The sequence below is a fragment of the Sparus aurata genome, chromosome 3, assembly GCF_900880675.1.
Source record: "Sparus aurata chromosome 3, fSpaAur1.1, whole genome shotgun sequence".
In the NCBI taxonomy this organism is placed as follows: domain Eukaryota; kingdom Metazoa; phylum Chordata; class Actinopteri; order Spariformes; family Sparidae; genus Sparus; species Sparus aurata.
The window spans coordinates 12,562,640-12,576,600 of record NC_044189.1 but is presented as its reverse complement, the minus strand read 5'-3'; the positions used below and the strand labels follow the sequence as shown (position 1 = coordinate 12,576,600).

The 13,961-nt window shown below is 40.8% G+C and overlaps 1 protein-coding gene across 1 annotated transcript; it reads right to left on the bottom strand.

Moving 5' to 3' along the window:
• Positions 1-532: 532 nt before the first annotated feature.
• LOC115579468 (transcriptional repressor scratch 1-like) lies at positions 533-13,017 on the bottom strand. Its single transcript, XM_030413011.1, has 2 exons — positions 11,627-13,017; positions 533-4,840 (listed from the first exon to the last, which is right to left on the bottom strand). Exons 1-2 carry the CDS (start codon positions 11,748-11,750, stop codon positions 4,053-4,055), a joined length of 912 nt encoding a protein of 303 aa, XP_030268871.1. The 5' UTR covers positions 11,751-13,017; the 3' UTR covers positions 533-4,052.
• Positions 13,018-13,961: the final 944 nt, after the last annotated feature.

Below are 13,961 nucleotides of genomic sequence, written 5' to 3'. Positions count from 1 at the left end.
TACTGTTGCTGAAGTTTGGTGCTGTTCTGAGCATTATTTGTGGCTGAGTGGCTTTTTGATGGCGGATTCTTGGTGGAGGCATAGACTGCAGTGTATCGTTATCATGCAGAGGTTGCTAAAAGTACATAAGCTAGGGGTTGAAATACTTAATCTCTCGAGGGGGGGTCTTACTCGGCGTCACAGTGTGTTGGACCATGGATTAAATTTACGCTGGAATATCCCTTTAACTCAGGATTTAATTGACATGAAACTAGGTTGAGACATTCAGGCGTCCCTCATGAGGCGTTGTAATTCTAGTGACCCTGTCAAAATTCAAAACTGAAATTTGTCCTATACTTTGATTTATGATCAAATCCCCATCAGCCTCAACTGTAGTTTGTGTTTGTTTTGCACTTTCATTGCTAATTGGTGAACGTCAGCATGCTAAGAGCAGAAACTGATGTGAAAAAAAAAAGAAAACAGGACACGGCTTTTGTTTTTAAACTAGTTTTTATTTAGGAAGTGAAACAAAATGCCCAGTGTTGTCTTTGTGCTTTACATTGTTTCAAACCGCCACTGAAGGTCCCGAAAAAAAAAAAAACCCTCAGAGGAAGAACTCAAAACAAAGCAGGAAGCTCCAGAAAAAAAAACATCACCTTCATCATCATCAGCATCATCATCATCATCATCACTGTCACTCTATACAGTTCTGTAGAAATAATTGGACTCCAAAGTCTCATCAGTGCTTATTTACAAGGCCTCTTGCCGCAAAATAGTCGAGTTTTCATTTGCTCTTAAAAAAAGGTGTGGTGAAGATGCTCTCACACAAATATGTTGAAAAATGACACGACTATTACCAAGGTGTTGATTTATACCACGTGTCATTTTTAAGCATATCTTTATGTGTTAATTTAAGGACAACACAGGTTGTGTTATCAGAGCATCTTTGTTGTTCTGCTATTGTTTTTACCTTTGATTCATCATAGTAGAAAAAGGAGAAAGAGGTTGTTATTTCTACATACAAGGCATTGTCTACCTGAATCTAAACTCTTTCGTTGTGCTACTATCTTTGAAGAAAAACAAAACAAAGAAACGTTGTAAGATATAATTCGTAAGAGGAAGTGCTTTTATTTATATAAGAATAGGTAAACTAGCTTGTGGCTATAGTAGGCTACAGTAGTTCATAGTAGAATCTAAGTGTTTGTTGATGCACTCTGGTGCTGAAATATTGACCATGTGTCTTCTCTTCTTTCTCAACAATTCTTATAATTGCATTGGGGATCGCCACAACAACCTCACAACAGCCAGAGATGGTGGAAAGAAAGACAATCTGGAACTGTGAATTTGAGAAGTGTTGTCAGCTCACATGGAGTTTGCGAATTAACTTCTTTCGTGAAGGCAAAGAGTTAAATGAGATCTTTTGATGGGATTCAAACTGTGAAGAGAGCTCGCTGAGGGAATTTTATCTTCATCATCACTCTGACATAAACCTATGGAAGCCCATTTCTGCCAGTTAAAGAAAAAAAAGGTGAAACTAAGATAATTATTCGATAAAAAGCCAAAATTGACATTTGAAGTTAAAATTATGAGATTAAAAAAAAGTCAAAAATATGAGAAATTCATAATTAATAGATAGATAGATAAAAAGAAAAACAGTCAATATTATTATTATGGGATAAAAAGTCATAATTATGCACTAAAAAGTCATAATCACAGAATAAAAAGTATCAATTCACAGATAAAGGTCATGATTTTAAGATAAGAATTATAATTATGAGATGAAAAGTTAGATTATGAGAAAGAAAAAAGTCAAAATTGAGATTTAAAAAAAAAATCACAATTCTGATATAATATCAAAATAACAATTACTTAAAAATAAAACATGTTGACTTTCTATCTCATAATTATGACTAACCATGGAATTTATTCAGTGTTTATTCATTTACTTCTTTAACTGGCGGAGATGGGCTTCCACAGAAACATCAAGCAGAAACCTGCATAAGGACTACTGGGGTCAAACAGCCCCTCGTTCAGCACCACAGCTGTTGGGAAGTTGCGTTACACCTATTCGATTAACACCAGGAGCATACAAAGAACCAAACTCAAAACTGCTCTTGTTCTGGGTTTGTGTTTTCATCCATGTTTCAGCACCAGAGGCCTACAGTAGTACCTTCTACTTTCTACAATATTTTAGAATAATAATACGAGGCAGGCAGTGCATAAACCATGTACAAAAAGACCCGTCCCGACCCAACCCAAAGCCCTCCACCTAGAGGAGTTGAGCCATTTGTGTGAAATCCCTGGAAGCCCCAACAAACTAATGACGCCAGGATCGAATTATAACTCGGAGGCAATTGTTTTGTATAATATTACATACTAAATCAGCAGAAATTGGACAAAATTGGAAAACTGATTCCCTGCTCTTGCTAATCTGATCTGTTCAAACACTTAACAGTCACTAGAGGAAGCCTCAAAACCTCACAACAGTGTCGCAGCTCCTCTAAATACAGAGCTCTAAACCCAACCCTCCGTATTCAACACTAACTTGGTTTGCTAACTCCCTGAAATTTCATTTCTCATAACTACATAGAATAGTGGTACTTGAAAAAAAATCAAGATGTTACAAGCAGTTATGACTCACGTCTCTTCAAAAAATATCATGCATTATTGCTCTATTGGATATGAATGAAATATTGCCCCAAGACAGAAATTTGCTTAATTTGCCTGTTATCTAAGAGGTTTGGCAAAGTATCCCAAAGATTCATAAAATTGGCATAGATTCCATTATTATTAGGCTATTGTTATTTTTTGCATGCAGTACGTTTTTTCATAATTAAAGTGGCGGACAAAAGTAAAAAGGTATTCGGTAATTAGAAAGTGTCAAATGCTTTGGCATATTTGTAACAAAGGCAAAATATAACAAATTAAAGTGCAAAATCAATACATCTACAAAAATAAATACATAAATAAATTAGGCAATAAATAGACACTTAAAAAAAGATCTCAAAGCTGAACACTGTGTGGCCCACTGGCAACAAAAACACTAGCTTGCAACACTTGAGAAAGGTTTGACCTTTTGAGGAAAATCCGGACATTTTTAATGTCTGCATCCTCAACAAGTAAAAATAAATAACATCAGATTTAGGTTATAGGAAAACACTGTTTGTTAAGGAGTACCCTGGTGGTGGCTCAGTGGGAGTTTTCAGCCATGGAAGTCCAGTTTGTCTCCCTACTTTCCTCTCACTTTCCACTGTTTACTGCCAAGAAAATCACAAATGCCTAAAATAACTTAAAAAAGGAAACAGCTTGAAGACATTGGTAAAAAAAAAAAATTGATTATATCCCAACTAAAACGGTATACTTTGCCATGGCCACCATGTCATGGCAGGTTCCTACATCATATCTACTTCACAGTTCAGTGTGGGTGTGTCAGCAGACAAAGAATGTTTGCCTTCTTTGTTTGATGCTTTATTTCCTTCTTTTTTCAATTCATTGTCATTTTCACTAAAAGCAGGGAGCCAGCTGTATCCTCAGATTATGAATGTTTGTTTTTCCAGAAAAATACGAAAGTTTGTTGAACCTCTTTGCAAGAAAACTGAAGATGTGATTTATGCGTTAAACTCCTGAAAGACGGGAGAGGACTTGTGCTTCAGTGTTGTTTCGCCATGTGTTGAAACAAAAAAAAAGAGGAATGAGGATAGATATGGACATAAATAGATCTAGATCTTCAAAAATGATGAGCTAGATGTGCTGTGCTTTATTTATCTTCACAGATACGCAAAACAGTCTCAGTAGGGGACTTATCGAAGCAGGTGGCAATCTAAATCAGGCATCAAGAACTTCTCACACCACTTCCAGATGAGGGAAGAGGAGACAAAAGAGGGATTGATAAAAATCACCTCAATCTATTTTTGTCATTTGCCTCATGATCCTTGCAGAGGAAACACTCCTCCCTTGCAGTGCTCAGGCATACTGGGCTTCTTCTTGGGAAAAGCAGGAATTGCAGGGAGTGAGGCCGTTAAAATTTGATTAAAATAAACTAAAGAAAACTCCAGTCAACTTTTCTGAATCCATCATTCATCCACTGAGCTCATCGGGGAGAAAGCCCCCTTGAAGCACGCCGACTCGTAGTGCTTGTTCAGGTAACTCTTGAGTGCAAACGTCTTGTCGCAGCGTTTACACTTGTAGTGCTTGAAGGCTGAGTGCGTCTGCATGTGAGCGCGCAGGTTCGACCGGTCGGCGAACGCTTTGCCACAGTGCGCGCACCCGAACGGCTTCTCGCCCGTGTGTGAGCGCATGTGGCCCTGCAGCAGCCACGGTCGGCTGAACGCCTTGCCGCACACGTCGCACTTGTGCTTGAGGTCGTGGGTTAGCAGGTGCATGGCCATCGCAGGCATGGAAACGTAGACTTTCCCACATGTGGGGCACTTCTTGGCCATCTTGCTGTCTATGCTCCTGTGCGTCTGCTTGTGCCGGCTCAGGTTGGAGGACGTGGCGTAGGTTTTGCCGCACTCGCTGCAGGTGTGCCTCTGGGCGGTTCCTCTGGGGTTCGCCGCAGCTTTCCTCCGCGATCGTCCGTCCATGATGAAAAACGCGTCCACTGTGTAGCCCTCGCTAACGGCCGCATCCCCGTTGATGTATCCACCAGCCGATGACGATACCTCAGACCGCGGGCTGTCCGGCTGGTCCGAATCGCCATGGATATCGCCATGGATGTCGCCATGGATATCAGAATAGGTGTCATTGATGCTGCCATAGATGATTGATGAAGGGCTATGGGAGGGTACTTTAGAGATGACAGATGAGTCACTTCCCACCACATCATCATAGGGAGATGGACTCAGATAATCGCTGACGTAGCCTGAGGAGAGAGACAGGAAGAGGTTAATCATTTGACCGTGACAGGGGGATTGATTGGAAATTGAAAACTGATTGGTTCGGAAATCTTTACAGGGAAGCTGAATGACTGTGAGAAAAATGACACAGAAACAAAGCTGCTTTTTTCAAAGAGTGACTATTTCAGTATCCTATTAAGTTGACAAAGTCCTGTAAAAATATACTTTTCCTCTCTCACATTGCACAAGATAGTACTTTTTTCTGCTGCCTCTGTATATTAGGGTTCAAGTTTAGGTGCCTTTTTGATTGGCTGCATCTATTTTTCTAAATGTATTCCTTTTTTTTTTTTTTACAATTTGTGTTTTATTTTTTATTGTGATTGTTGTTGTGGTTCCTTGTGTTATGTGTAATGCTATTTTTTTCAGTTTTTCAATTTGCACTCTATTGTTTCACCTTGTTTATACAGCATTATATTCATTTACATTTTTGTGGTTGAAATGCTATGAGGGACCTCAGGAAGACTAGTAGCCACTCTGCAGAAGTCATCTTTATACACCGGTTGCACTGGTGCACCAGCACATAATTTAGGTGCGCCCGATAATACATTTTAATTCCATTTTTTTAACACATTGTGGTAATAATTGTAAACAGGGATAAAGGAGCAGATAATTTAAATCACATCCCATCCAACAAGAATGTGCAATTACCTCAGTTATTTGATGTTTAATATGCTTGACAAACTCATAGAAATAAATCAACTTCAAATTGTATTGAGTTGTAAACAAAACATGAATTCATATAAAAGTTTATAGGCTATTATTTGTTCAAAGGCAACTGTCTGTACACCCATTTTTCAGTCTGACTTGCTGACTATCAGACACACAAGTGATACCAATATAAGGAATACATGTTAAAGGTCTAATCCTTTAAGTTACAATTGTTCCTGTTTAGGAGGGATTTCAAGTATAAATGTAGGTATCATTTGTAGAGCAAATAATCCAAATATCTAGCTTGTATGCTGTATCATGACAGTAAAAGAAATAAAAAAGTCTATTACATAATTACTAAAACTGAATGGCACAACAAGTAATATCAATGTAACTATCAACTAAAAATGGAGATCTTTACAGAGCAGCTTTATGAGTGCTACAGACTTACTCTACTATCATCCTCATCAGGAACCCCGGGGGCTCCGAGTATCCACTGCTACAATTAAAAGATTTCATATAATTGTAAAAACACAGGCCACAAATCAAAACTCGTTCAAGTTCATTCATTATTCAGAGCGCTGCTTCACATGTTGTCTTCTGATAATATTACTGATTACAGCCTCGCGTCTCTGCTTTTACGTAAATATCAAATGGACCGCCCAGGATCACATTAACAACATGAGCATTGCGCTTTAGGATCAACTCTCGTTTGCGAGAGGAGACACAAGTCCACTCTTCAGACACGCTAACACACTGAGAGGTTTGTCTAAGACATAACCATTTTTGGAGATGGTGTAAAGCAGCAGCAGAAGTAAGGAGAAGGAGTAGAGGGTTGTGGTATTTATAGTGGCAGTAAAGTGCTTTTATGTCTTTGCCAGCAAGGAGGAGACACTTTCCCCTCAGTGGGAAATCTTTATTTTTCATAAGAGGGTTCAGTGAGCACACTCTCTTCTCAACAACTGCACCTGACAGGTTGCTGCAGCTGCACACAGTCGCACCTCCGAGCTGTCAAAATGTCAACTGTTGTGCACAGAGCATCTCTATTACCGCAGCTGGGAGTCTGGTGCTTTGCTCAAGGGCACACTGAAACTGATTGCTTTCACAGTAACTGAGTATTGGCTGTAAACTTTCAGCTCTTCCTGACACTCACACATTCCTATTTTTGCAGAGCTCCTGACAAATCTGATGAATTATTTGTTGCCATGTTGTGATGTCTGGTACTTCATTATTTCTATTATTGGCTTCTACACTCAACAGGCTGAACTCCAGCAGACACAAGGAGAGACTGGTAGCTAATACCCCACAGCCATGACTCCTGTGGATCTATGCCGATCAATAGCTCTCCATTTCAATTAGCACTCTGCAAGCATTTAGACACAGGCAGCAGAGGAGATACTATTGCTGGTAATATGATTTCATGATGCAGTTCTGAGAAAAGCTCAGAAGTTGATCGATAATACGATGAGAACAAGAGACAGAGATCGACGGGGGGGGGGAAGAAGCACAGCGAGATGAGAGATGGCACGAAAGAAACGGTGAAGGAAAAAAAGAGTTGTGGCAGAGGGAACGAGGTGGTGTTTGTGGTTAGGTGGTTTGGCAATGGTGTTTAACGCTCTCACGATGATTTAACGTTCTGAATTGAATTGAGACGGAGCAAAAGTGGAAAACAGAAAATAGAGGGGGGAGGCCAGAGAGTCTAAGAGAGGTGGAGAGAGAGAGAAAAAATCATGAATCATGAATATTCAATCATTGCACTCTGGAACAAAGTACTGTGTGTGTGTGTGTGTGTGTGTGTGTGTGTGTGTGTGTGCGCGCGCGTGTGTGTGTGTGTGTGCCCTGTGCCCGCATATGTGCATGTCCTGTTTTATAGAGCATGAGTAAATGCTTTGAAACATGACCAAGTGTTCATTTTTAACCCTTAATAAGTCGACTAAGGACAGCTACAGATTTAGGTGTTGCAGAGCTTCATTATCTGGCAGCTTCCCAGTAGAACTACACACTAGAGGAGACACTGCCTTGCTCAAGGGCCATTGCTTACTTTCCCTTCAAGGAACCCTCCAATGGAACCTGTCTTTTTATTTCTCCGTGCTAAGGCCATGCGGTGCTGAGAGATCATTTACTTAATGGCGTACATACTTTACTTGGGGCAACTAGCTGGAGAGCTGGAGAGCTGGAGAGGTGCCAGGTCACCTCCCTTGTGATGCCAAGGTGCTGAGGGATTAATAAAGTATGTCCTCTTCTAAAATAGTCCTACGTTCAAAATGTAACTCCAGAAAATGTACTGAAAGTATCAAAAGCATTCATGCAGAAACACCTCTTTCAGAGTGTGTTATTAATAATACCTGTATGAATGTAATTTGTCAGTGTGAAGCCAATAGATCTTTTATACATGAACGTTGGTTTAACATTGACGGAGACAATGCCTTTTATAGTCACCCAAAGCATAAATAATGACCCATTAAATTTTGATATGTCTAGTAGACAAGACATTTTGACCAGATAGTGGTGGTGGAGTAAAGGAAGGGGTTAGGGGACACCAAAAACTGGTGGAGCAGGGGAAGATATCCTGACTGGATCTGAATGAGAGCCCGAGGACACACCATGATTGAGACTTGGCGTTCACGAGGTACCCATGCAAGACCCATGCTTTACCATCTGTTTTCCTCTAAATTGCACCGCAACTTACAAAATGCACATAACGCTGTATTGGAAAAGACTTCGAACTAGCTAATGAGATCATAAACTCGTTAAGAAACTGTTTGCTGGCATTATAAATTAATACACATACAAGCAGTCTTCTTTTAGTACCCAGTGGAGTTGCAACCTGCTGGCCATTAAAAGAATGTAGATTTAAGGCTACGTCTACTATTTAGTCTCGATTGTCGCAGTGTAATGCTCACACCAGTGTGTTTGATAGGCTCACTCAGAACTGACTTTGTGACCAGAGTTTAGCTCCTGATGAGAACGTCTTGTGCAGCCAAAAAAACGTATTCACTTTTATTCCCCTAAGGTATTCACTGCTCATCAAGTCACCTCTTCTGTCACTGTTTGTGTTTATTCTGCTGTAAAGCTACTAAGGATCTCTCGCAGAAGCTTTCTCCATGATCCTGTCCTGTGAATTGTAATTGCTGTACATCACAACGTCTCTGTTTGTTTGTCTTTTTCTCTCCCTCCAACTGTCTCCGTCTGTGTCTCGCTGTGTCAACTCTGTATTCATTTCAAAGCACTTTAGCAGCATTAGAGCTGATAGCTGTTCTAAATGCTTATTAAAGATTAAAATACTCTGCCAAACCAGAGCCATCCCTCTTTTATGTATCTTTGAAATACGGCAAATTAGAAAGAGAAAGAGCAAAAGGGAGAGGCAGTGAGAGACAGACAGAGGAAGAGAGAAAAGCTGCGAGCTACAATTTAATTTTTGATCCAAACCAGCAGTAACTGACACACACTTGTGTGCTTTGGACACTTGTAGGTCACTGACTGCTTCCTCTCCCTCTGTGTTTCTGTGTGTGTGTGTGTGTGTCTCCAATGTTGTGCACTCAGCTGTGCAGGCTGCCTGGGAAATGTGCCGAGTTGACAGAAACACAGCGGTGCGTGCACACCCATGTGCGTGTGTGCATTTGTGTGCGTGTGCAACAAGCTGCAGTTGCTTCAGTCAAACTCCTGTTATATTTATAACAAGGGAAAGCATTCTCAGTCTCAACATGTTTGCCGCACTGCTGCTGCTGCTGCTGCTGCTGCTGCTGCATGTTCCTCAGTTCTCGCCGTCATCAGAACACCTGGGATCTCTTCATCTCACATTTGACCTTGGTACAATGTGAAAACCACCCTGCTGTACTGACAGTGTTACACTCTTCCCCCCTCTCCTGTGGCAGAGACAATTTTCCCTCTAGTTCTTTTAAGCTGCGTTAAAAATATTTCCACCACCAGGGGGCAGAAACAAGCTGACAGACACACAACCTTGGCAAATTAATGCCTTATAAACGGTGATATGGACAACATGTTGCCCAATTTGTCTTTTTTCATGGGGTGTATACATCTCATTCATCTGAAATGCATGTTTGATGCTTTATATCTGATTGAAAGGGCTCCATGAAATAATAAGTTACATGGAGTGGACATGCATTTATTAATCACCATGTCTGAGTGGACTGTAACATGACATGTCTACACTAGCCTGTGGTTGGTTTGTTCAAGTCGTTTAATGCTGCTATTCTGTGGCCTCCTTTATGAAGGACTCGGGTCATTTTTTCCATGACGGTCCAAAGGATGTGAGAGCAACAGTATCTATCTTTTATTTAGAAATCGAGTCAGCTAACATCAACTAACGCCTGCCTTCAGGCACAACACAGAATTTCGACAGAGCCTCTGCAAAAATGACACCTTTACTAACGTGGTGTTGGAGACCGTCGGGCCACCAACTAAAGAAAATGACAGCTTAGGTTTACCCCAACATAGCAGTTACACATCAGTCAGGTCGTATCATTGTGTTGAATGAACGCTTGTCTGTCTCAGCGCTAACATGCTGCTTAAAACAGGGGTGATGAGACCAGTGACACTTATTTGTTACAGTAAAGGTGCCATAAATCAAAACAATGAGATAAAAAAGAGGCTAAAAAGCTTTATGCATGTAATATACATGTAGTTGTTGGGTGGGATTGTGACTGCAAGCAACCCATTTACACTGGCAATTTGATCCAGGAGTTTTAATTTTAAATTATTAATGCAGCTTAAACCTAAACAAAGGCTTTGTTAAAGTACTAAGCTCTAAGTGCACAAGGCTCCCGTTTCTGCGGTTTTCAAACAACCAATAAGAGCAATTACAAGACGGTCAGCTTCTGTTCAGAAATGTGAGGCAAAGTATTTTATCAATACCTGAATATTTCCACTGAACGTCTGACCCATTCTCACTGGCTCTGTATTGTATTTTGCCTGTGTATCCAGGATTATACAGGGCGTGGGAACCATTTAGCATCAATGTAGCTGTGCAATATTGTCAGGATCTTGGAGAGAGACTCGCAGCTGCTGGAAACAACCTGATTTGAATAATTTACTGGGCAACAGAACAACAGAGAACCCCACTGAATGTGTGCTGGTGACATAATGCATCAGCATAATCGTTTCTCATGGTTCTCAGCAAAAAATCTCAGCTCTCCGGCACCCTGTTGCTTATCGGCTGTCTTCTATCTTTTTCCGACTTGGCTTGTTAACAAGTTAACTTGTTAGCAAGTCAATTATGAGTTTGCTGTACTGTGTATCTAAGCAGCAGGGTAAGAGATAAAAGCTACAAAGATGAAAAAAACAGGAGTACTTGCACTAAAAAATCATGTCAGAAAGCCAAAATGCAAAATTTACAGCGTACAGTCAAACTGAAAAACTAATGAATTTGCTGGCACAACATGAAACATGGCATTTGATCGGGGAGCCTGCCCTTGCCAAAAATACCCATTTCACGCAGTTTCATTCAGAAATTCACACGTTTTGATACATTTCATACATGTTTTATATCATAAATGTAATTTCTAATTCTGAAAAACCTATTCAAGGGAGTGCATATGATATGACATGATATGATATGATGTGATATAAGATGTCTTTACATGGGGCATATTCACATATAGATTGAGTTTAACCACTGAGTCATCAAGAATCCACCTTGGAGAAAGACCCCGGGGCTTCGACCTGATGTCTGACCTGCCTCTGAGAAGCGTCAGTATACATTACATTATATTACTTCAACAGTTTTTGTCTCTTTTACAGCCCTGAGCATGTGGGGTTCAGAGAAGTTTTACTAAAACCGTAGATTTTCCCATTTCCAGCCATCTCTCTGATCTCCTTCTCCACATGATACTGTTTCATGGATATAATCTTTGCAAGAAAAGGGGAATTTCAACGCCTGTGATTGGTATATTTTTGGGCAGTGACCGGAGTTTGACCCTGTAATTCCCTTTTCCTCATCCTTCTGAGAAAAAGTCATGACTAATGCTTTGAATCGGGGGATAAAGAAATAGCCTCGATGATAGATGTATGGTAGACATTGTGTGTGTGCGCGCGCGCATGTGTGTGTGTGTGTGTGTGTGTGTGTGTGCAGGAGGGTGTCTAACCTTTGTCATGGTGGTGGAATCGCAGGCTGAGTGCTTCTCTTCTGCTGTGGCCATACGAGCTCTCCAGCTCCGCAGCCGAGAAATCGTCCAGTTTCACTTTCTTCACCAAGAAAGAGCGAGGCATGATGGGACAGTAGTCGGTCCTGTACTTGAAACAATAAACACACTCTCTCTCTCTTCAGTCTTCGATGCAAAGTTGACCAAAAGCCCCTAGGTGAAACTCTGATTTTTGACTAGGACGTTCTCCCTGACTGGGTTCAGCTACTAAAGACGCTTCCTCAGAACAAACAGCCTCGAAAGTGGAAAGGAGACATGTCTTTTAAAGATCGTTCCTAATAAGCTCCATATCTATTAATCTTTGTTCTGATTTGTCAAATAGAGTTAGATAATTTCAGGGTCCTTGGGGCCAAAAAAATAAAAACAAAAAAATAGTCCGACAACTCGGCAGTGGAAGACCTGTGGAGCTCTGAAAGGTCCAAAATAAAAAATAAAAAATAAATAAATTCCTGTTTTGGCTGTTGCGACTTTGACACGAAAGGTGAGGAAAGAAGTAAATACGACACCTTCTTCTTGTTTATTTGTTTGAGTGTTTGTTTGTTTCCTTCCGTCGCTTCAAAAAACAAGAGACGACCGATGGACGTTCAAACCTCTGGTCTTCAGCACGCGGACAGCTCCCGGGACACTTCGTCGCGTGCCTCTTTTGCCGGTTTCGCGTTTTCAGCACGCGGACAGCTCCCTGCTTCTCCGCGCGCCACAGTCAACCACACACAGGGAAAGGAAGAAGAAGAAGAAGAAGAAGAAGGAAGAAGAAGGAAGTTTGAAAATGCCTCAGCTCGAAGCAAAACACACCCCGGTGAAAAAAAATCCCCAAGCAGGTGAGTCAACTCAATCTGGATATTTGTTGTCGAGAACAAACCGTTAAGTGTACCGGAAAAGAAGTGCAGAGTTAACGAGTTGAAGCGGTAACGAGAAAACGATGGTTGACGGGGCGCTAAAAGACAAAAAAGAAGACCCAAAAGAAGACGACCGTTCACTCCAGAAAACGTCTTCAGCTTCTCTAGAGACAGTCGGCCAAAATGTCCTCACAGTTCCTTTTAAAAATATTGCTTAGAAAAACCGCGTTGGAAGACCAGAACAGCTCCTCTCTCTCTTTCTCTCGTTCTCTCTATCTCACTCTCTCCTCCTCTCCTCTCTCGTCTGTCTCCTCTCCTCGGCGCGTGCGGAGCTGCGGCTCGTTCTGATGCGCGAGATCAGCTGTTGCGGCTTTATAGGGCGAGAGAGAGAGAGAGAGAGAGACGGTGGGGGACTGGAGGGTAGGAAGTGCTTCATTTTATTCATCAGAAGAAGAAGAAGAAAAAAAAAGAGCATCTTGTCTTGTGGGACCAGCAGCGGCGCGCGGTGATGGCCGGGCAGGGATTTAATGAGGTAGTTTTAAGTGCGCGCTCACGCTGATTTTCTTATGGCAATGAAATCAAAAAGCAAGCTGGAGTTTTTTGGGGGGGTTCCCAAATAGATCACTGGGGGAATGATCCACACAGCGAGTGATGAATTAGATGTAACCGGGTACATCAAGAATAATGTGATCAGTATTCAATTCCCACGTATCAATTGAAGATGATTTCCAGTGAAAAAAACTGGAACTAATCCAACTTAAAGGTGCAGTATGTAAGAGCTGAACACCTGTCATATAAATACTCCAAACAAAAAGAGTGGTGAAAACCCTGGAGATCAGTTGGCATTTGCACATCCGGTTCCCTTGTCTCAAAATCAATGTGTTTTTTTTGTTTTTTTTTTTAATTGTTTTTTGGTTAAATGTCTGAAATAAGGTCTGTGGTTACCAAAGGCTTAAGATATTTACAGGTTTTGTTCTACAACAAAAAATACACCATTAAATGTCACACAATTTAATTGTAAAGCGCTTATGTGTCTTAAGAACGGCAGTTGCTAACAATGGGCTGAATGAATACAGACAGGTTGTCACAGACATTAAACATCATCACACCGAAATGCAGAGATTTCATTTACACATTAGTCCATCTTTATAGGTGGACTTTGGTTACAGACTATTCAATCTCTAACTTTACAACTTGTAGTTTGATCAGTTTAAAGAAAACATGTATAGTAATTGTGTAGTAAGGCATGATGTTTAAGTCATCCAACCGCAATGTATAGTTTCTAGCCTAATGCAACTTTTTACTTCTAGCAATTTCACTTACGCTTCTAAAGTCACAAAAGTGGTGTCCATCTGTGATATTATCCCGCTGAACAAAACATGTAAGTGTCATACATTTTGCATTTGCCAATGAGCTTATTTTTGGCAATATTCCTAAATTCC

Excerpts from the sequence above, each read along its gene's own strand:
- LOC115579468 (XM_030413011.1), bottom strand. The coding sequence starts at position 11,750 with ATGCCTCGCTCTTTCTTGGTGAAGAAAGTGAAACTGGACGATTTCTCG. Across the intron at positions 4,841-11,626 it reads ATTCCACCACCATGACAAAG|GCTACGTCAGCGATTATCTG; the intron begins GTTAGACACCCT and ends CTCTCTCCTCAG.